Source organism: Passer domesticus, chromosome 9 (genome assembly GCF_036417665.1).
Source record: "Passer domesticus isolate bPasDom1 chromosome 9, bPasDom1.hap1, whole genome shotgun sequence".
NCBI classification, from domain to species: domain Eukaryota; kingdom Metazoa; phylum Chordata; class Aves; order Passeriformes; family Passeridae; genus Passer; species Passer domesticus.
The window spans coordinates 14905586-14926753 of NC_087482.1; the positions used below are offsets into that span (position 1 = coordinate 14905586).

Consider the following 21168-nt stretch of genomic DNA (forward strand, 5'->3'; position numbering starts at 1 on the left):
CCACTGGGGAGGTGAGGCCTTCAGGAGGGAATGCTTGTTAAAGACATGGCTAGAAATCAGGAAATCCCTTTAAACCTTTTGGGTAGGCCAGGGCCCTCCCTTCTCCAATCTGGTGCCCTTTCTATTCTACCCAGCAACTGGAAATTGCAGGGGATCTCAGGCCTGTGGTGTAACTGGGCTGCCTGTCAGCTGATGCCAAATGCCTTCCTGCAGAGGCTGGGCAGAAGCTGCAGCCAGGTCAGGCTGGAAAACAGCCCTGCAGGGCATGAAAGCAGCAGCGGGGCAGCGGGGCAGCGAGGCTGCCATGGATGCCTTCCTGCTGTGCCGGCCACGGCGTGTCCAGATGTGCAGCCAAAGCCCCTGGCTGCTGAGACCCAGGCGAAGCCTGAGGAAAATGCACCCACCGTCTCCTGCCTGCTGCATTTCCTTCAGCATTTGCCTCATATTTTCGGATGGATCATGGGGTTTCTGGTGTCCTTTGCCTTTGTTCTTTCCCCTCAGAGGACCTTAGAGCAACAGAGTTTCATTTCCCAGGAATGGATCCCACAAAAGCAGGGCTCAGCCTGTGGGGTCAGCAGGGACACACGACTCACCCCTGCCATGGGAGCCAAGCTTCTTTGTAGGAATCAGCAAAGGAGCTGGAGAAGTCCTCTCTGCAGACACACCTGTAACTCAACAGCCACAGAAGCTTCTGCCATCTCTGCTGATCTGCACGGGCACCACTGAGCCGCAGGAGCGGTGAGGGGATCACACAGGGCGAGGGCACGTGCATGGTTCTGTGCTGGCACCTGCAGCGATGCCTCCCTGGCCGAGCTTTGGGCTCTGAGCTGGCAGCTCTCCCAGGGGAAAGGCCTTGACCTACCCTCACCATCTCCCAGAGGCTCCGTCCTGGACGTGGCTTGGGACGCTGCACCACCTTCACCGGCAGGTTCAGCTGCAAAGAAAGGCAGGACAGAAGAGCTCCTGTGGCACTGCAGGTGATCCTCAGGCTGCCCACAAGGCTCAGCCCTGGGGCACAGCCCTGGGCCCTGCCCATTCCCTCTCTGCTCTTCTCTGTGGCTGCACAGAGCACATGGAAGGACACACTGCCATTGCACATGGGAGGAAGATGGACAGCTAAATGCTCCTTCCTCCCACTGACAGTGATCCAGTGGGATCCCTCAGGGCTCCAGAAGGGAGCAGAGCAAAGTTTTCAGAATCCTTCCACCCTGACTTAACCTTAACAAAAATGGCCCATGAGTGACCTATTGCCACATGGACATGGATTATTCTGCCAGTCAAAATGGAAATGCAGAACTTGCCTCCAGCATTGTCCAAGACATGCAAAATGTCATTCACCAGGACTTCCAAGTCACGTAATTCGCGATTCAATTCTAGAAGGGAGAAAAGACCAGAACTATTTCTGTGTGTGCTTGGACGCCTTCCTGCCTGAGGGAACAGGGCACGGGTTGGGTAAGGCTGTGGGAGCTAGATGTGAATAGACAAGGCCAAAACTGCACAGGGGCCTGGGGAGCTCGAGGCTGGCTTCTGGCCACGCTCCAGCCTCTTTGCAGGCCCTCTGCAGCATCCCTGGAGGGGTGGGTGGAGCAGAACAGGGCCCGTGGCTGCTGTCTCCCTCCCACCAAGAAAACCATTCCCAGCGCTTCCCAGGGAGCAGGGAGCGCTGTCCCAGGAAAGGGCAGCCAGGCTGCCGGCTCACCTGCTCGCCGCGCTTGCAGCGGAGCAGCCTGGGCAGCCCTGGCAGGCAGGGCCACGGCCAGGAGCAGCAGGAGTAGGAGGCGCAGAGCAAAGGCCATGGTGCCTTGCCCTCTGCCACTCCCGCAGCTCTTGCTGCCACCGCTGTCCCGACACCGCTGTCCCAACGTCAGCACCGCTGCTGCCACCGCCGCTGCTGCCGCAACAGTTGTGCTCAGGGACTGACTGCTGGCTCCTTGTGCTGCTCTGCAACCACGGGGCTCTGGCACCTCTGGCACCTCTGTGACCTCAGGGCCTGCTGCGAGCTCAGCCTGCTGTGACCCCAGAGCCCTGCTGTGACCTCATGGCCTTAGCTGTAACCCCCAGAGTGTGCCCCCATCTGTACCAATGGACTGCCCTGATTTGTTGGGAAGGATGAAAGTTTGACAAGAAAGTCTCACAGCTATGTGTGCTTGGCAGAGAGATTTTTGAATGTGGAATCTGAAGTAGAAATAGAGATGGAAGCAAGTTTTGATATAGAATAAAAGAATTGCTGAGCTACTCTTAGTGGATAACTAAGAAGGCAAATGGTGTGTTAGTTAGAAGGGGGCTTTATGATCTGGAGCAAAGGATAAACCCACTTGAAAGAAGTAGATGCTTTCACCAGTCATGAAGATAGCACAGGGAACAAGATGGGTGATGTTGCAAGTAAAAAGAAGCTCTCAGAATTTTCAACAACTTCTACTTTAAACTGTAATGTACTAACTTTTAGTGATTGGAGAACAATAACATGAATGTGGTAATTACAGTAGTTATGACAGCTTATAGGTAAATGTTAAGGTACCGATTGGTTCTTCTCTCTTAAGATGCTCATCAAAGAGAAGTACATAATGCATTGTAAGCAAAACTAAAGGGTCTTCAGGCTTGTGTGCAGCTGGAGCTGACAGCTGCAGGCACAGGCTCTGTCACCCACGACCCTGGACTGCTGTAATGTCTTGGATGTAATAAAGTGCATTATGCAGAGCTGCCTGGAGTCCCGCATCCCCCATTAAGGCTATTACACTGATTGTAGTTGCTTTGCTTCATCCAAGGGCCATTGCTCAGCAAAACCTTCAGGGACACAGGGTCTTGTTTGGGTGGAGCCAGCATCTGCACAGCAGCACGCTGGTAATGCAGCTGTGACAGGGACAACGGGCATGGGCATGGAGATGGGAAGTGTGTGCCAGGTGTGTCCCAGACTGAGGTGTTTGGCTGTTCTTGTGAACTTGCAGAGGGGCAGCTGTTGAGAGAGGAGGTAGCTGCAGCCCCAGTTGCAGCTGGGACACTGTCCTGGCATGACTTTATGATGCTTGTATCCCCATTTGTGGGTTGAGCCCAGAAATAAGTTTTGCACCTTTAGGTCTGGTTCCAAGAGTGAAGGGGGGACAAGAAGAATGGTGGAGTTTGTTATCAGAAACTGCTCTTGCACCTCTGCATCCTTCTCCTGCACTGTGTTGTCTGCGGCAAGGACAGACAGCAGGATAGAGCTCTACTTTGATTTTTAGTTAGTTTTAGCTAGCTAAAGCAGAGAATTTTTCTGGACTGTGGTTTTTCTTTTTTTGTGGAACTGTTTAAACCTCCTCTGGACTGAAAACCCAGAAGAGCACCAGCAGCTCACTGCTGTGGCCCACTGGGCTGGGCCAGGCTTGCAGCATTTCCAATGCCAGAGGGACTGACCAGAGAATGAGTTAGCAGAGCTATAGGCCACGAAGGTGACTTTCTGAGCATGTCATCTCTGCTAAGTGGCGAGAGGTTTTATTGTTTAACATTGTTCATCATTTTTTCTGATGGTGAATTCCTTGCCTATTAAATAAAGAGGGTTTTTATCCCATTTTCACAAAAAAAAAATCTTTTTCCCAATCTAGTTGGGGGAGGGGCCTCTTGAATGTGTTTCCTAGAGAATGCCTTTGGAGGTTATCTCCCAAATGTGCCCTAAACCAAGATCAAAACAGAGACCTACCTGCACAGCAGCAGATTAGCATTGTACTCAAAGTTTGCTGCTGAAGACTAAGAGCTAAGCTTGTCAGATATTCTGAAAAATATCAGGGAAAAGGTTTTTCATTGGTTGTTGTGACTAAGTAAAAATCTCCAGAGGGCAAATGGCTTCTCCAGTAGACAAGGTGTCTTGAGATGTCTTAGTTCTTCCTGGAGTAAAGATTGGCTATTAAATTCTGGTGTTTATTCTAGAATGGTAAAAATGTTCTACATTTTTTCCTATTCTAAAACTACTTTGAAAAACCCTAAACTGCTAAGGGAAAAAGGGGGAAATATTTGGGGGTTTCTTTCTACAAAAAGAAAAAAGTCTGAATATTTTTAAAAATTTCTAATTTCTAAAAAAGGAAAATGAAGACAAAACATGGTGCCTCAGGAGCCCCGTGCCCGGCTGCTGCCTGCGGACTCCTAGCTGTGGCGAGACAATCAGCTCAGCCAGTGCTGCAGCTACCAGCCAGAGAGCAGAGGTGAGGCCCAAAGGTGTTGCTCAAGCCCTTCCCTGGCAGAGGGGCCCCATCTTCAGTCCTGGCCAGACACCAGGGCCAGCACCTTTGGGGACAGAGACTCTTGTTCTGGGTGGTGGCAGCATGTCCCTAGCAACAAGCTGATAATGCAGCTGGGGCAGGGATGTTGGACATGGCTTGGGGATGGCTGATGACAGGTACAGGTACAGGTACAGGTCTCCCTGATGGAACTCTATGGCCAGTCTTACAGAAGACACTTCCAAGAATGGGGAAGACGTGTTGTGGTGCCGGCTGCATCTGTGGGAGCGATGGGGAGCGTGAGCCCGTGCTGTGCTGCACTGCTGAGCTGACAGCACGGTGGATACGGGCAGGACGTCCTCTGTTTCCCCCAGAGCTGGGGCCTGCAGGCACCTTGCCGGCCCTTGGCACAGGCTGTGCCAGCCAACAAAGCCCAGCAGGCCGGGAGGAGAGCCCGGGGGCAGCGCAGCTGCTTGGGCAGTGGCTGCTGCCAGGGACACGGGCCAAAGGCATCCCTGAGCAGCCACTGCCACCCCTGGCCCTCCCTGCCCCGTGACAGCTCCCCCGGCCCCAGGGGACAGGCTCAGGCCCACTAAGGACACACTGGAGCCTTGCTCTCCCCCTCTGTCCTTTCCCCACCATGGGCACCCCATGCAGTCACTGCCAGGTTTTGGGATGTGTCTCCCACAGAGGGACCCCAGCAGGACTGCTCAGAACCCGAGTGCCCTGAGCCTGCTTGGGATAATTCCCCCGAGCTATGCCGGTCTTGTCCAGGCTGTGTAAGACTAAACATTAAAAATTAAAGGCAATTTTACTTTTTATTGCCAATGTGTCAGAAGATTCTAGGTTTCCCTGCCTGTAAAACTACTTGGACAAATACAGAAGTGTTGGAGGAAAGGGGAACAAATATCTGGTGTCTGTATTCTATGAAAAACGTTTCTCAATGCTACAAAGGATAAACATATCTAAATGTTTCAAAATGAAAGACAAAGATAACATGAGGGTGCTGTTGGTCTGATGAGCCCCATGCCCAGCTGCTTCCTGCCCATGCCTGGCTGTGCCCAGACGAGCAGCTCCGTCAGTGCTGGTGGTAGCACACAGACACCTGAGCTGAAGCTGGACTCAAGCCTGTGATAGATGAGTAATGTGACAGTTGACTCTCACAATTAAAGGATAAATATCATGCATATATGTTAAGAGAAGTTTTATATATTTATAGATATGTTTTACCCTCTGTTGTGTTATCATGGAGTTACCTGAGTTTGGGACACATAAGAGGGTCACCTTGCTACGACGGCAGCACCTGACCTCCAATCGAGATGTAAGGAAGTAAACTCCACCACTGGACATCAAAGAAGGAGTCGATGGACAGAACATTAATAAGAGCAAAACAGTTAAAAGGCGAAACCTCCATTGTGTGGATGAGCACATGGTGGGAAAAATCCTCTACTCCCGGCGCCGTAACATTGTCTTTATTCAGTGTCCTCTTATATTTCTAATAAGGTTTTTAATAAACATTTAAAAATTTTAGAAGTAATGATAATTTTTCAACAATCCATGAAGTGGCTAGAAGGCTGCACCTCCTGTCCTGGATGGAGAGCGACGCCAGTCCCTTCAGGGAGAGGTGGTTCTGTTCTAGGCAGTGGTTGCGGCGTATTTGCAGTAATAAGGTGGTAATGCACCTCAGGAAGGTACAGTGGACACTGGCACACAGATGCATGATGACAGGCCAAGTTCTCCATGGCTGAGGCCTTTGGCCGGTCTTGTGAAGTGCCAGAGGTGCTCCTGTGGAGAGAGGAGGTGGCTGAGGCCCCAGCTGCCAGTGGCACACAGGGAGCCTCCTGCACAGCAGGGCCCAGAGCTGGCAAGGCTCCCCAGCACGGCTGGAGCTGCTGGCACAGCTGGGCCCAGCTGGACAGCTGCCCCTCAAGGCCCCGGCCAGCAGGGCACGGCTCTGGGCAGGGTCCCTGGCCAGGAGCGGGCCCCAGAGCGCCTCTGCCTTTCAAGGGCAATCTCGGCCCTGCTCTTTCTCCTCCCCACCTCCCTCTGCCTCTGCCCTGTGCCCCTGGGGCTGCTCTTGGCCAGGCAGCCTCAGTGGGAGCCAGCTCTGGCTGCAGCCCCAGCGGGGCCCCAGGACAAGGCCCAGCAATTGAGAGGCCAATGGAAGCACTGGGCAGCAGCAGAACCCTCAGCAGAGTTATTTGGAGAACCATGGACTGGCCACAACTCCACTGCAACCTCAGTGGGAATGGTTCCTGTCTACATTAGACTTTCAAAAGAAGCTCTTTCAGGGAAAGATGACCACTCACCATTTCTTCTTCCAGTAACACCAGATTCTGACACAGCACAATATGAGAATAAGGTCCAACAGTAGCAGGCCTGCCATTACCCCTGCCCAGAAGCCTGTTCCCATATAGAAGACACTTCTGAGGCCCTTCTGGGCATGGGGAAGACGTGTTGTGGTGCCGGCTGCATCTGTGGGAGCAATGGAGAGTGTGAGCCCGTGCTGTGCTGCACTGCTGAGCTGGCAGCACGGTGGATACGGGCAGGACGTTCTCTGTTTCCCCCAGAGCTGGGGCCTGCAGGCACCTTGCCGGCCCTTGGCACAGGCTGTGCCAGCCAACAAAGCCCAGCAGGCCGGGAGGAGAGCCCGGGGGCAGCGCAGCTGCTTGGGCAGTGGCTGCTGCCAGGGACACGGGCCAAAGCCATCCCTGAGCAGCCACTGCCACCCCTGGCCCTCCCTGCCCCGTGACAGCTCCCCCAGCCCCAGGGGACAGGCTCAGGCCCTGTCAGGACCCAGCGCAGCCCCTGCCCAGTCGGGAGCCAGGGCTGGCTCTGGCCCTGGGCTGGCGGTAGGGCTCCCTGCAATTACCTGCTGTGCCTGTGCCCGTGTCTGGCATCGCCTTCCTCCCTGCAGCAGGGGCTCCCCATGGGAAAATGCTTCCTCCAGGATGTGCCTCCTTCTGCACAGATGTTTGGTCCATCACTTCAGACAGGAAAAAGACAGTTGGATTAGATGGAAGAGTTCCTGATTTGGGTGCCGGCATCTTCAGGATGTCATGCGCGTTAAAATGGGGATAGGTTTCTGTGGAAGGGGCTAACAGCGGGCCTCTTAGCTAAAGGAGTAAGAAGAAGCTGAGAAGAAAGAAGAAGCTGATAAGGACCTCTCTCCAAGGCTGTAACCAAGGAGACCAAGAGAATTGAGAGACTGAAGAAAGATAAGAACTTCACAGCTGCATGAAGTATATTTAGAATATAAGTCACTGTAAGTGACTTATATTCTAAATATAGAATATTTAGAAGTCACTGTAACTTTTCACCAATGATGTTATGTTGATTTATTGTATCCAATAGTTAGGGTAGAAGAAACATAAACAATTAAAAAGTGTATAAAAGGTCAGCCATGTTCAATAATAAACTGTTGCCATCTGAAACTGCTTGTGGTCCCTGCTTTGTGTCGTGACCACCTCGACAACGACAGGTTTCAGAAAATGTCTAGGCTTTCATGGCAGTGTCAGGGCTCTCCTGTTTCCAAACATCTGCCATGCCTGAGCCACAGGAACAGTGAGGGGATCGCGCAGGGCGAGGGCACACACGTGCATGGTTCTGTGCTGGCACCTGCAGCGATGGCTCCCTGGCCCAGCTTTGGGCTCTGAGCTGGCAGCTCTCCCAGGGGAAAGGCCTTGACCTACCCTCAGCATCTCCCAGAGGCTCCGTCCTGGACGTGGCTTGGGAAGCTGCACCACCTTCACCAGCAGGTTCAGCTGCAAAGAAAGGCAGGACAGAAGAGCTCCTGTGGCACTGCAGGAGATCCTCAGGCTGCCCACAAGGCTCAGCCCTGGGGCACAGCCCTGGGCCCGGCCCCTTCCCTCTCTGCTCTTCTCTGTGGCTGCACAGAGCACATGGAAGGACACACTGGCATTGTACACGGGAGGAAGATGGACAGCTAAATTCTCCTTCCTCCCACTGACAGTGATCCTGTGGGATCCCTCAGGCCTCCAGAAGGGAGCAGGGCAAATTTTCCATATTCCATCAACCTTCAGATTATCTTAAGTGAAAGGGCAAATGTATGAGCTCTTGCCACCTGCTCACTGTGTATTCTCTCCGGAAAGGTACATTGAGCACTTGCCTCCAGGATTTCCCATGAGTCTCAAGCCATAATCCAGCAGGTTTTCCAGATAATCCATGTCTTGATCCCAACCTAGAAGTTTGCAAAGATCAGAACCATTTCCATGATGTGCTGGGATCCCCTTCTGCCTCAGGGAACTGGGCACTGCATGTAGGTCGGGTAAGGCCATGGGAGCCAGATGTGAATGGACAAGGCCAAAGCTGCTCAGGGGCCTGGGGAGCTCTGGGCAGGCTCATGGTCAATCCCTATCCTCTTTGCAGGCCCTGTGCAACATCCCTGGAGAGGTGGCTGGAGCAGCCCAGGGCCCGTGGGGGTTCTCTCAGTCGCACAAGGAAAATGCTCCTTGAATCCCTGGGGAGAACTGCAGCAGGCAGTGCTGCAAGTATCCCTCACAAACTCCCTCCTGCCTGTCCTCCCAGCCGCCCTTCCTCGATCTGCTGGGACAGCTCCCACAGCCCAAGGGGACCCAGCCAGGCCCTCTCAGGACACACTGGAGCCTTGCTCTGCCCCTCTGTCCTTTCCCCACCATGGGCACCCCGTGCAGTCACTCCCAGGTTTCGGGAAGTGTCTCCCACGGACGGACCCCAGCAGGACTGCTCAGTACCCGAGTGCCCTGAGCCTGCTCGGGACAATTCCCCTGGGTTGTGCCCTCACTTCCAGGCAGCAGAGACAGCAGCTCAAATCTCAGCAGGGCCCAGGCCCAAAGGCACAGCAATTACCTCCTGTGCCTGTGCCTGGCATCGCTTCCAATCCTACAGCAGAGGCTGGCACGGAACCACTGCTTCCTTCGGGAAATGCCGCCTTCTGCCCAGCCTCTGCATCCACTTCTGGAGAAAGCAAGAGGGATGGCTGGATCAGGTGGGGCTGTTCCCCACTGGGGAGGTGGCATCTTTAGGAGGGAATGCTTGTCAAAGACATCAGTAAGAATCAGGAAAATTCCTATAAACTTTTTGGGCAGGCCAGGGCCCTCCCTTCTCCGAACAGGTGCCCTTTCTCTTCTACCCAGTGACTGGAACATCGCAGGGAATCTCAGGCCCGTGGTGCAGTTTGGGCTGCCTGTCAGCTGATGCCAAATGCCTTCCTGCAGAGGCTGGGCACAAGCTGCAGCCAGGCCAGGCAGGGAAACAGCCCTGCAGGGCGTGAAAGCAGCAGTGGGGCAGCGAGGCTGCCATGGATCCCTTCCTGCTGTGCCGGGCACGGCGTGTCCAGATGTGCAGCCAAAGCCCCAGCTGCTGAGTCCCAGGGGAAGCATGAGGGAAATGCACCCACCTTGTTTGGCTTGCAGTAATTCTTTCACCATTTGTCCCGTGATTTTGAATGGCTCATGGGGTTTCTTGTGACCGGTAGCTTTGTTCTTTCCCCTCGGAGGACCTTAGAGCAACAGAGTTCCATTTCCCAGGAACAGATCCCACAAAAGCAGGGCTCAGCCTGTGGGGTCAGCAGGGACACACCACTCACCCTTGCGATGGGAGCTGGGCTTGCGTGCAACATCCACCAAAGGACCTGGGAAAGTCCTCCCTGCAGGCACACCTGTAACACAACAGCCACAGAAGCTTCTGCCATCTCTGCTGATCTGCACGGGCACCACTGAGCCGCAGGAGCGGTGAGGGGATCGCACAGGTCGAGAGCACACACGTGCATGGTTCTGTGCTGGCACCTGCAGCACTGTCAGGATATTGTTAAGAAAGACACAGGGACAACTTGCCTCCAGCATTCTTCAAGAGTCTTAAACCATCATCCAGAAGGGCATCCAAATAATGCAATTTGCCATCCCGATCTAGAAGGGAGCACAGATCAGAACCATTTCCCTGGTGTGTTGTGGCCCCCTCTGCCTCAGATAACAGGGCACTGCAAGTGGGTTGGGTAAGGCTGTGGGAGCCAGATGTGAATGGACGTGGCCAAAGCTGCACAGGGGCCTCGGGAGCTCTGGGCAGGCTCCTGGCCAATCCCCATGCTCTTTGCAGGCCCTGTGTAACATCCCTGGTGAGGTGGCTGGAGCAGCCCAGGGTGCATTTGGGCTCTCCCACTCCCAGAGCTAAAACTCTTGCTAAAGCACTAGTGAAAAAATGCAGCAGGCACTACCACAATCATCCCTCCCTCCCTCTGCCCTCTCTCCCTCCCTTCCTAATTTCTTCTCTCCCTCTATTCCTCCTCCCCCTGAAATTCCTCCCTGAATGGAAAGGACATAAGCAGGCCCCTCAGGACACACTGGAGCCTTCCTGTCCTGCTCTGTCAATTCCCCACCATGGGAATGCAGTCGCTCCTAGGTTTCAGGATCTGCCTCCCACGCAGGGACCCCAGCAGGACTGCTCAGTACCGAGTGCCCTGAGCCTGCTTGGGATAATTCCCCTGGGCTGTGCCAGTCTTGTCTGAGCTGTGCCCGCACTGCCAGGCAGCAGAGAGGGCAGCTCAAACCATAGCAGGTCTCAAGTCCAGAGGCACAGCAATTACCTCCCATGCCTGTGCCTGGCATCGCCTCTCTTCCTGCAGCCGAGGCTGGCATGGAGCCAGTGCTTCCTTCGGGAAACGCCGCCTTCTGTACAGCCTCTCCATCCACTTGTGGAGAAAGGAAAAGCAACAGCTCATCAGGTAAGACTGATTCCCACTGGAGAGGCGGCATCTTCAAGAGGCAATTCTTGTCAAAGACATATACATCCTAGGTAGGACAGGGCCCACTTTCATCAAAACACCCGCCATTAGTGATCAGTCTGGAGACTGCAAAACCGCAGGGGATCTCAGGGTGGGCATGGCCTGTGGTGCAGTTTGGGCTGCCTGTCAGCTGATGCCAAATGCCTTCCTGAAGAGGCTGGGCAGAAGTTACAGCCAGGCCAGGCTGGGAAGCAGCCCTGCAGGGCGTGAAAGCAGCAGTGTGGCAGCGAGGCTGCCATGGATCCCTTCCCGCTGTGCCAGGCACGGCGTGTCCAGATGTGCAGCCAAAGCCCCCGGCTGCTGAGTCCCAGGGGAAGCATGCGGGAAATCCCCCCACCTTGTCTTGTCTGCAGGGGTTCCTTCAGCTCTTTCCTCATCAGTTTAGATGGTTCCAGGGAGATCTTATCTGTTGTGTCTAGGATCTTCCCTGTTGGAGAACCTTAGAGAAAAATAGTTCCATTTCCCAGGAATGGATCCCACAAAAGCAGGGCTCAGCCTGTGGGGTCAGCAGGGACACACTACTCACCCCTGCCATGGGAGCTGGACTTATGTGCAGCATCCAAGGTAGGAGCTGGAGAAGTCCTCCCTGGAGACACATCTGTAACACAACAGCCACAGAAGCTTCTGTCACCTGGTGCCTGCCTGGTTGTCAGCAATCCCTCCTTGCAAGCACACTGAGAACATACCTGCAGGAGGCTCCAAGGGCTTCAAAACTTTATTCATCCAAGGTAATGGAGACACCTTTCCAGAACCTCATCTAGAACGGAGCACGGATGAGAACATTTTTCAGTGTGTGCTGGGATCCCCTTCTGCCACAGAGAACTGTGCACTGCAAGGGGGTCGGGTAAGGCCGTGGGAGCTAGACATGAATGGACATGGCCAAAGCTGTTGGGGCCTGGGGAGCTCTGGGCTGGCTCCTGATTACCCTCCACACTCTTTCCCTGCCCTCACCAACATCTCTGGGAGGGGTGGCTGGAGCAGCACAGGGCTCCGAGGATCTCTCCCTCACACACAGAGGAAATCCTCCCTAAAACATGGGGGCAAACTGCAGCAGGCAGTGCCACAGCTATCCCTCCCTACCTCCCTCTGTCCCTCCTGCCCTCCTTCTGCTGGGACAGCTCTCAGATCCCAAGGGCAAACAGCCAGGCCCTCTCAGGACACACTGGAGCCTTCCTCTCCCCCTCTGTCCTTTCCCCACCGTGGGCACCCCATGCAGTCGCTGCCAGGTTTCAGGACATGTCTCCCATGGAGGGACCCCAGCAGGACTGCTCAGAACCCGAGTGCCCTGAGCCTGCTCGGGATAATTCCCCTGGGCTGTGCTGCTCTAGTCCAAGCTGTGCCTGCACTGCCAAGCAGCAGAGAGGGCAGCTCAAGCCTCAGCAGGGCTCAGGCCCAGAGGCACAGCAATTACCTCCTGTGCCTGTGCCTGGCATGGCCTCCCTTCCTGCAGCAGAGGCTGGCACGGAACCACTGCTTCCTCCGGGAAATGCTTCTTTCTCCACAGGCTCTCCTTTGATTTCTGGAAAATGGAAAAGAGACAGCTGCATCAGATGAAAACATTCCTGACTGGGAATGGGGAAGGGGACAATTTCAGGAGGCATCACTTGTGAAAGGAATGCATAAGGATCAGAAAACACCCAGGATTTTGGGACAACCCAAGGCTGCTTCCTTCCCCAAACAGCCCCAACATCTGATCTGCCTGGACACCAGGAAATTGCAGGGGATCTGAGGGTGGGCATGGACTGTGGTGCAATTGGGGCTGCCTGTCAGCTGATGACAAATGCCTTCCTGCAGAGGCTGGGCAGAAGCTGCAGCCAGGCCAGGCTGGGAAACAGCCCTGCAGGGCGTGAAAGCAGCAGCGGGGCAGCGAGGCTGCCATGGATCCCTTCCAGCTGTGCCGGGCATGGCGCGTCCAGATGTGCAGCCAAAGCCTCTGGCTGCTGAGACCCAGGGGAAGAATGAGGGAAATGCACCCACCTTGCCTTCTCTGCAGACGTTCCCTCAGCATTTGCCACATGATTTCTAATGGGTCCAGGAATTTCTTGTCTGCCATGTCTTTGATCTCTTCTGGTGGAGGACCTTAAGAGAAAGTAGTTCCATTTCCCAGGAATGGACCCCACAAAAGCAGGGCTCAGCCTTTGGGGTCAGCAGGGACACACTACTCACCCCTGCCATGGGAGCTGGCTTTTTGTGCAGCATCCAAGGTAGGAGTTGGTGGAGTTGTCCCTTCAGACACGGCTGTAAAACAGCAGCCACAGAAGCTTCTGTCACCTGGTTCTTACCAGTCAGTCAAACATTACGCCTTGGTGGGACAGTGAGAACATACCTGCAGAATGCCTAGAGGGCTTCACAACTTCAGAGCGCCAGGCTAATGGAGGAACCGTCCCAGCATCCCAGTCTGGAAGCAAACCAAGATGAGAACTGTTTCCATTGTGTGCCAGGGCTGGCTCTGGCCCTGGGCCGGAGGCAGGGCTCCTGCTCGGGGCTGATCCTGTGCCTTGGGCCTCTGGGCACTCAGGGCCAGCTCCGCAGCAGCTGCAGCGCCAGGGACGTTGCTGCACCAGTCCCGTTTCACCGGGGCTCTGAACCAGCTCCAGAGGCCTGGAAGCCGAGGCGCCTCCAGCTTTGGCTGCTGCCGGGCCGGGCAAGGGCAGGCCCTGGGGGAAGAGCTGCTGCCACACAGCCCTGGCCAGGGCTGAGCCTGGCACAGCAATTACCTGCTGTGCCTGTGCCTGTGTCTGGCTTTGCCTTCCTCCCTGCAGCTGTGGCTCGCATTGAAGATGGAGTGCTTCCTTCAGGAATTGCCACCTTCCACTGAAGCACTATGTCCATCTCTTGAGAAAGGAAGGGAGACAGCTGCATCAGATGGAGCTGTTCCCCACTTGGGTGGTGGCATCAGAGGTAATATTTGTGAAATTTATGGTGCAGGAAAATGGCCAGGTTACAGTGGCATGATGTGAGCACTTCCAGCTCCAAACAGACACCCTTTTCCTAATCTGCAGGGCTGGATATAGTGGGGGATCTCAGGGTGTGTTACAGTTTGGGCATGGCCTGTCAGCTGATGCCAAATGCCTTCCTACAGAGGCTGGGCAGAAACTGCAGCCAGGCCAGGCTGGCAAACAGCCCTGCAGGGCGTGAAAGCAGCAGCGGGGCAGCGAGGCTGCCATGGATCCCTTCCCGCTGTGCCGGGCACGGCGTGTCCAGATGTGCAGCCAAAGCCCCCGGCTGCTGAGTCCCAGGGGAAGCATGAGGGAAATGCACCTACCTTCTCTTGTCTGCAGGGGTTCCTTCAGGTCTTGCCTCATCTGTTTGGATGGTTGCAGGGACATCTTATCTGTTGTATCTTGGATTTTCCCTGTTGGAGTACCTTAGAGAAAAATATTTCCATTTCCCAGGAATGGATCCTACAAAAGCAAGGCTCAGCCTGTGGGGTCAGCAGGGACACACTACTCACCACTGTGATGGGAGCTGGGCTTGAGTGCAAAATCCAAGGTAGGAGCTGGAGAAGTCCTCCCTGGAGACACATCTGTAACACAACAGCCACAGAAGCTTCTGTCACCTGGTTCCTGCCCGCTTGTCTACAATTCTTCCTTGGTGGCACACTGACAACATACCTGCAGGAGGCTCCAAGGGCTTCAAATCTTTATTCATCCAAGCTGATGGAGAAGCAACCTCATCTAGAACGGAGCACAGATGAGAACACTTTCCAGGGTGTGCTGGGATCCCCTTCTGCCACAGGGAACTGGGCACTGCAAGGGGGCGGCTAAAGCCGTGGGAGCCAGATGGGAATAGACATGGCCAAAGCAGCACAGGGGCCTGGGGAACTCTGGGCTGGCTCCTGGTCACTTTCCACAGTCTTTCCCTGCCCTCAGCAACATCCCTGGGAGGGGTGGCTGGAGCAGCGCATGGTCCCGGGGTTCACTCCGTCAGACACAGAGGAAATCCTCTCTAAAAGCCCGGCGAAAACTGCAGCAGGCAGTGACACAGGTATCCATCCCTCCCTCTGTCCCTCCTGTCCTCCTTCTGCTGGGATAGCTCCCAGATCCCAAGGGCAAACAGCCAGGCCCTCTCAGGACACACTGGAGCCTTGCTCTCCCCCTCTGTCCTTTCCCCACAGTGGGCACCCCATGCAGTCACTCCCAGGTTTCAGGACATGTCTCCCATCGAGGGACCCCAGCAGGACTGCTCAGTGCCCTGAGCCTGCTCGGGATAATTCCCCTGGGCTGTGCTGCTCTAGTCCAGGCTGTGCCTGCACTGCCAAGCAGCAGAGAGGGCAGCTCAAGCCTCAGCAGGGCTCAGGCCCAGAGGCACAGCAATTACCTCCTGTGCCTGTGCCTGGCATGGCCTCCCTTCCTGCAGCAGAGGCTGGCACAGAACCACTGCTTCCTCCGGGAAATGCTTCCATCTGCACAGGCTCTCCTTTCATTTCTGGAGAAGGAAAAGGGACAGCTGGATCAGATGGAAAAATTCCTGATTGGGAATGGCCCATGGATCCCATCCTGCTGTGACGGGAACCATGCGTTCAGATGTGCAGCCAAAGCCCCCGGCTGCTGCGTCCCAGGGGAAGCATGAGGCAAATGCACCCACCTTGTCCTCCCTGCAGCATTTTCTTCAGCACTTGCCTCATCTGTTTGGATGGTTCCAGGGATATCTTCTCTGTTGTGTCTTGCATCTTCCTCTTTGGAGGAACTTAGAGAAAAATATTTCCATTTCCCAGGAATGCATCCCACAAAAGCAGTGCTCAACTTGTGGGGTCAGCAGGGACAGACTACTCACCCCTGCCATGGGGGCTGGTCTTGTTGGCAATAACCACGAACGTACGGATGAATCTCCTCCCTGTAGACACACCTGTAACTCAACAGCCACAGAAGCTTCTGCCATCTCTGCTGATCTGCACGGGCACCACTGAGCCGCAGCAGCGGTGAGGGGATCGTGCAGGCCGAGGGCACACACGTGCATGGTTCTGTGCTGGCACCTGCAGCGCTGCCTCCCTGGCCCAGCTTTGGCCTCTGAGCTGGCAGCTCTCCCAGGGGAAAGGCCTTGACCTACCCTCAGCATCTCCCAGAGCCTCAGTCCTGGATGTGGGGCCTTCACCGGCAGGTTCAGCTGCAAAGAAAGGCAGGACAGAAGAGCTCCTGTGGCACTGCAGGAGATCCTCAGACTGCCCACAAGGCTCAGCCCCGGGGCACAGCCCTGGGCCTGGCCCGGCCCCTTCCCTCTCTGCTCTTCTCTGTGGCTGCACAGAGCACACGGAAGGACACACTGGCATTGCACACGGGCGGAAGATTGAAAGCTAAATGCTCCTTCCTCCCAATGACAGTGATCCTGTGGGAGCCCTCAGGGCTCCAGAAGGGAGCAGGGCAAGGTTTCCAGATTCTTTCAACCTTAAGATTATGTTAAGGGAAATGGTTTGTAAGTGAGCTTTTGTTGCATTAATCCTGATTATTCACTCAGGAAAGACAGAATGAAAACTTGCCTCCAGCATCCTCCAGGAACTTCAAACCATCCTTCATCAGGACTTCCTGAAAACCCATGTCACGATTCCAGTCTAGAAGGGAGCAGAGATCAGAACCATTTCCATGGTGTGCTGGGATCCCCTTCTGCCACAGGGAACTGGGCAATGCAGGGGTGTTGGGTAAGGCTGTGGGAGCCAGATGTGAATGGACATGGCCAAAGCTGCACAGGGGCCTGGGGAGCTTAGGGCTGCCTCCTGGTCACTCTCCAACCTCTTTGCAGGCCCTTTGCAACATCTCTGGAGGGGTGGCTGGAGTAGCCCAGGGCCCATGGGGTCTCTCTCCCTCCCACAGAGGAAACTCTCCCTAAAGCCCTGGGCAAAACCATCCCCAACGCTTCCCAGGGAGCAGGGAGCGCTGTCCCGGGAAAGGGCAGCCAGGCTGCCGGCTCACCTGCTCGCCGCGCTTGCAGCGGAGCAGCCTGGGCAGCCCTGGCAGGCAGAGCCACGGCCAGGAGCAGCAGGAGTAGGAGGCGCAGAGCAAGGGCCATGCTGCCTTGTCCTCCGCCAGTCCCGCAACTCTTGCTGCCACCGCTGTCCTGACACCGCTGTCCCAACGTCAGCACCGCTGCTGCCACCGCCGCTGCTGCCGCAACAGTTGTGCTCAGGGACTGACTGCTGGCTCCTTGTGCTGCTGTGCAACCACGGGGCTCTGGCACCTCTGGCACCTCTGTGACCTCAGGGCCTGCGGAGAGCTCAGCCTGCTGTGACCCCAGAGCCCTGCTGTGACCTCATGGCCTCAGCTGTACCCCCAGAGTGTGTGCCCGTCCGCATGAATGGACTGCCCTGATTGTCAATATTTTGCTTCATCAAAGGGCCATTGCTCAGCAAAACCTTTCTTTTGCCTGATGACATTGCTGGTCAGGCTGCGTCCCTCAAGATGCTCTTGATTGTTGCAGTTCAAATTTATTTGATTGATTTCATTTTAAGTGTTGTTTAAGGGCTCTGTTGTGCCCCCGTTTTTTTCCTGACTTGGTTCACCTGTGGGTTTTACCCTCCCTCCAAACTGTACCTCGTGCCCTTCCCCACCCCTTGTTCCAGCTCTTTCCCTGCCTGTCAAGGCAACCCAGCCCCTTGGTTCCCAAACCTTTGGGCCAATCCCTGACTGCAACTCCCCTTTGGAATTCCCCTACTCCTGGGAGCCCCATTGGCCCTTGTGACCCATCCTCTCCACCCTCCTACCCCAATTGGCCCCAGACACTTGATGTAATCCCCTCACTCCTCTCCTGAGCATTCCCTATTGGTTCATTGTTTGCATCCACCCCATGACTTGTATGTGTACAAAACCCCTTGGGCAGTACAGCTAGGGGCTTCTCATCCTGTTCTCTTCACCTGGACTAAGGTGTTCCTTGCAGAACCTGAAGACAGGGAGCCTCCTCCTTTCTCCTGTGCTTCGTTCCTGTCGTGGCTTGTGTCTGGCACTGGAGAGCAAGTGGCACTAAAGGCTCTGCCTCTGGTAAATCCCCATAGCGAGGCAGTTCCCAACTCCTGCCGTAGTGCCGGAGTTCTAAGAGCTAGCCCAGGTTCCAGCACTCACTTCACTAATGTACCGAAGTGAGTACCTTCTTCAGTGCCTGCTCTGGTGCTCTGCCAGCTCACACAGCAGAGTGTGATTCACATACTGCAGCCCAGAGTCAGGTTGTTGCAACATTGAAATGGGTGTGGTTGGCAGGATGGCTGGGCATAAATCACTACAGAACTAAAGCATATGCGTGCACGGTCCCAGGCTGGACTTGAATAGACACAGGAATTGTGGAAAGATGAGGACAAGATAGCAGAGAACAATGGAAAAGCCAGCTGAAAAGGAGGACATGCTAAAGGAGTTATTTGTGCACATTTGGGGGTATATTTTTCTTGGGTGCAAAGCAAAGTGAAAAGCTCCTAAATGCCCAAAAGATGAGAACTGTGTGTGGTAAATAGGTATGATTCATGCTGACAACATTGAAAGAGTAATCAATACTGATACAGTAATTAATATTTGGAAATAATAAAACAGTTAAAGGTGTAATGCCAAGCAAGAAAGGGAGAGGAGGGGTTATCCCTCTCCCCACCGTTCTCCTGCAGCTGTTCAGAACAGGAAGAAGGAAGAGATAACAATGACTGAATTAAGTTGGAAGAGAGGAGAATTTGGTTGGACACCAGGCAAATGTTGATTATATGAGATTCACATCTTTAATGTTAGAACACAATATTGGCTTATACAGTACCAGCTTGGTGGGCATGTGTAATCCAAAAGATGAACTACAGGACATGGATGAAGAGGAGAGGCCTTCCTCAAAGAAGATCCCCAAAGAGTGGTACAACTTACTTAAAGAAGTGTGGAGCATGCGTGGTAAAGGTGATGATGAGGGCGGTGATACAAGTGTGACGAATCAAAAATGGGAGGAGATGGTAATGACGTACAGCATAAAAAGGGGAATTTTGTCTTCACAAGCTAGTCCGTGAGGTGACGGGGGTCCAAAAGCCCTGCACTCCATACCCCAGGCATACCCCGCATGGTTAGTTTTGCTTATACACTATTATCAGGACCAAATTATTCGTAATTTAAACCAAATTATATAGTCAGTGTTTCAAGTTTATTCAATTGTATATATATTAAGTTACATAATTAAAATTGCTGTTTTATTTAATTTTGTTGGGGTTTGTTTTTTTGGTTTTTGTGATTGGAAAACTTGGCAAATATAACATGTGGAATGTCCTCCACAGCAGAGTGTCAGACCTCTGAATCTTTTTAAACAATTTTATCAAGGTAGAACTGTGGCAGCTTCAGCTGGTGCCTCTGGAGGACCTTGAACAAAGAACGCCTGAGCTTTTCTACCCTCCCAGGTGATGTGTGATAGTCTGGGGTCTTCCTGCTGTGTCCGAGTGCCGGGCCACTGGCTGGCACCACAGGTCCCCAGACCCTCTGCGGAGGCATCCGTCTCCTAGAGTCAAGTTTAGTCTGTCACATTTGGCTTTTCTCTCTGATCCACCACCAGGACCAAAGATCACACGGTCGTGAGGATGTAAAAAAGCCTGTTCCTTCTGGAACATTGCTGTTGCGTGACAGCCGTGCAGGCAGAGTGGGCAGCTGTAGGGATACTGACTCGTTTCCCTGGTCCCAGCCGTGCTGCATCCATCGAGCTGCTGGGTGTTGGTGCTCGCTGGGACGCGGCCCGGCCCGGCACCACGGGAGTTAGGAAGGAATCCCCACGCGTTAAAGCAGACGATTTAGCCAGGGATTTTAAGTTGTTTCTCAGTTAACCTTGTAAAAGGCCAAAACAAGTCTCCTATGAATTCTGTCCCTGTCAAGTTCAGTTCTGCCCCGAAATCCCCTCAGCATTCTCAGGGCAGTGGCAGGAGCCGGGTGCTGGCCCGTAGCCCCGCTGGCCGGGGAGAGCACGGCCCAGAGCGAGCCCCTGCTGCCCGGGATGGCCACAGGCCCGGGGGAGCCTGGCGGGCAACTCCAGGGCCCTGTCCAGGGCTCCTGGGGCTCCTCTGGCATCTGTTCCGTCCCCTCGGGTGCTGAGCGGTGCCCGTCCCGTGGGGCTGTCTGTGCCCGGCCCCAAAAGAGGCAGGGCCGGGGCTGTGGCCCCTGGGCTGGCGGTGCCGCCTGCCCGGCGCTCAGCACCGCCCGTGCCGTGCCGGTGCAGCGTGACCCGGCGGGGCAGCTCCGCCTCGGCGCCTCGCCACTGCCATCCCGGCACGGCGGCTGGCCCTGGGCCGCGGCAGCCCCAAGCCGCACGGGCCCGGGAGGGACTGCCGGAGGTCCCCGTCCCCTGCGTGCCTCAGCAGACACTCCAGCCCCACTGCGTGCAGCAGGAGGGACACAAAGCACCTGCACGCTTACGAGAGTCCACAGCCCTTTCTACATGTGAAATGAGACCCCAGAACCCCGACATTTGCCTCAGGAGAGATCCCAGCACCCTGCACACCTTGGGAGAGATCCCAAACCCTCTGCATGACTCACACAGGATGCCAAATCCCTTGCATGACTTGAAGTGGACCCCAGTGCCCTCCATGCCTCAGAGGAAACCTAAAATATTCCTGGGTGTGTCACAAGGGACCCCAGCCCCTCATGCACCTTAGGGGGACTCCAAAGCCCCCATGTGCCCTACAGGGAAGTCCAGGCCAGCTACGCCGAGTGTTTTGACCTGGAAAACAAGCCTGGTTTCACCTGGGTTGTTGTGTCTCTGGGGCTGCTCACCAGCCCTGTCGGACCCTGAGGCTACACAGCCCTCCCCTCCCCTCCCCTCCCCTCCCCTCCCCTCCCCTCCCCTCCCCTCCCCTCCCCTCCCCTCCCCTCCCCTCCCCTCCCCTCCCCTCCCCTCCCCTCCCCTCCCCTCCCCTCCCCTCCCCTCCCCTCCCCTCCCCTCCCCTCCCCTTCCCTTCCCTTCCCTTCCCTTCCCTTCCCTTCCCTTCTTTTCCCTTCCCTTCCCTTCCCTTCCCTTCCCTTCCCTTCCCTTCCCTTCCCTTCCCTTCCCTTCCCTTCCCTTCCCTTCCCTTCCCTTCCCTTCCCTTCCCTTCCCTTCCCTTCCCTTCCCTTCCCTTCCCTTCCCTTCCCTTCCCTTCCCTTCCCTTCCCTTCCCTTCCCTTCCCTTCCCTTCCCTTCCCTTCCCTTCCCTTCCCTTCCCTTCCCTTCCCTTCCCTTCCCTTCCCTTCCCTTCCCTTCCTTCTGGCCCTGGCTGAGAGCAGCAGACCCTGTGCAGCAC

The 21168-nt window shown here is 55.1% G+C and overlaps 1 protein-coding gene and 1 long non-coding RNA gene across 2 annotated transcripts; both read right to left on the reverse strand.

The window, feature by feature from the left end:
• Positions 1 to 9033: 9033 nt before the first annotated feature.
• On the reverse strand, positions 9034 to 9848 carry LOC135307547 (uncharacterized). The gene is made up of 3 exons (XR_010368283.1): positions 9775 to 9848; positions 9586 to 9687; positions 9034 to 9143 (listed from the first exon to the last, which is right to left on the reverse strand). It is a non-coding gene; the product is annotated as an uncharacterized LOC135307547 (long non-coding RNA).
• Positions 9849 to 10792: 944 nt separating this feature from the next.
• Positions 10793 to 15649, reverse strand: LOC135307208 (uncharacterized). The gene is made up of 14 exons (XM_064431812.1): positions 15553 to 15649; positions 15286 to 15393; positions 14580 to 14642; positions 14420 to 14491; positions 14231 to 14332; positions 13683 to 13799; positions 13292 to 13363; positions 13132 to 13203; positions 12943 to 13044; positions 12377 to 12484; positions 11652 to 11722; positions 11492 to 11563; positions 11303 to 11404; positions 10793 to 10872 (listed from the first exon to the last, which is right to left on the reverse strand). Exons 1-11 carry the CDS (start codon positions 15635 to 15637, stop codon positions 11685 to 11687), a joined length of 939 nt encoding a protein of 312 aa, XP_064287882.1. The 5' UTR covers positions 15638 to 15649; the 3' UTR covers positions 10793 to 10872; positions 11303 to 11404; positions 11492 to 11563; positions 11652 to 11684.
• Positions 15650 to 21168: the final 5519 nt, after the last annotated feature.

Bases quoted from the DNA above. Each gene is read 5' to 3' on its own strand.
- LOC135307208 (XM_064431812.1), bottom strand. From the start codon at position 15,637: ATGCAAGACACAACAGAGAAGATATCCCTGGAACCATCCAAACAGATG. The intron at 14,492-14,579 runs GTATGTTGTCAG...GTTGTGTTACAG, and splicing joins GCCCTTGGAGCCTCCTGCAG to ATGTGTCTCCAGGGAGGACT. The intron at 14,333-14,419 runs GTGAGTAGTGTG...TTTTTCTCTAAG, and splicing joins GCCCAGCTCCCATCACAGTG to GTACTCCAACAGGGAAAATC.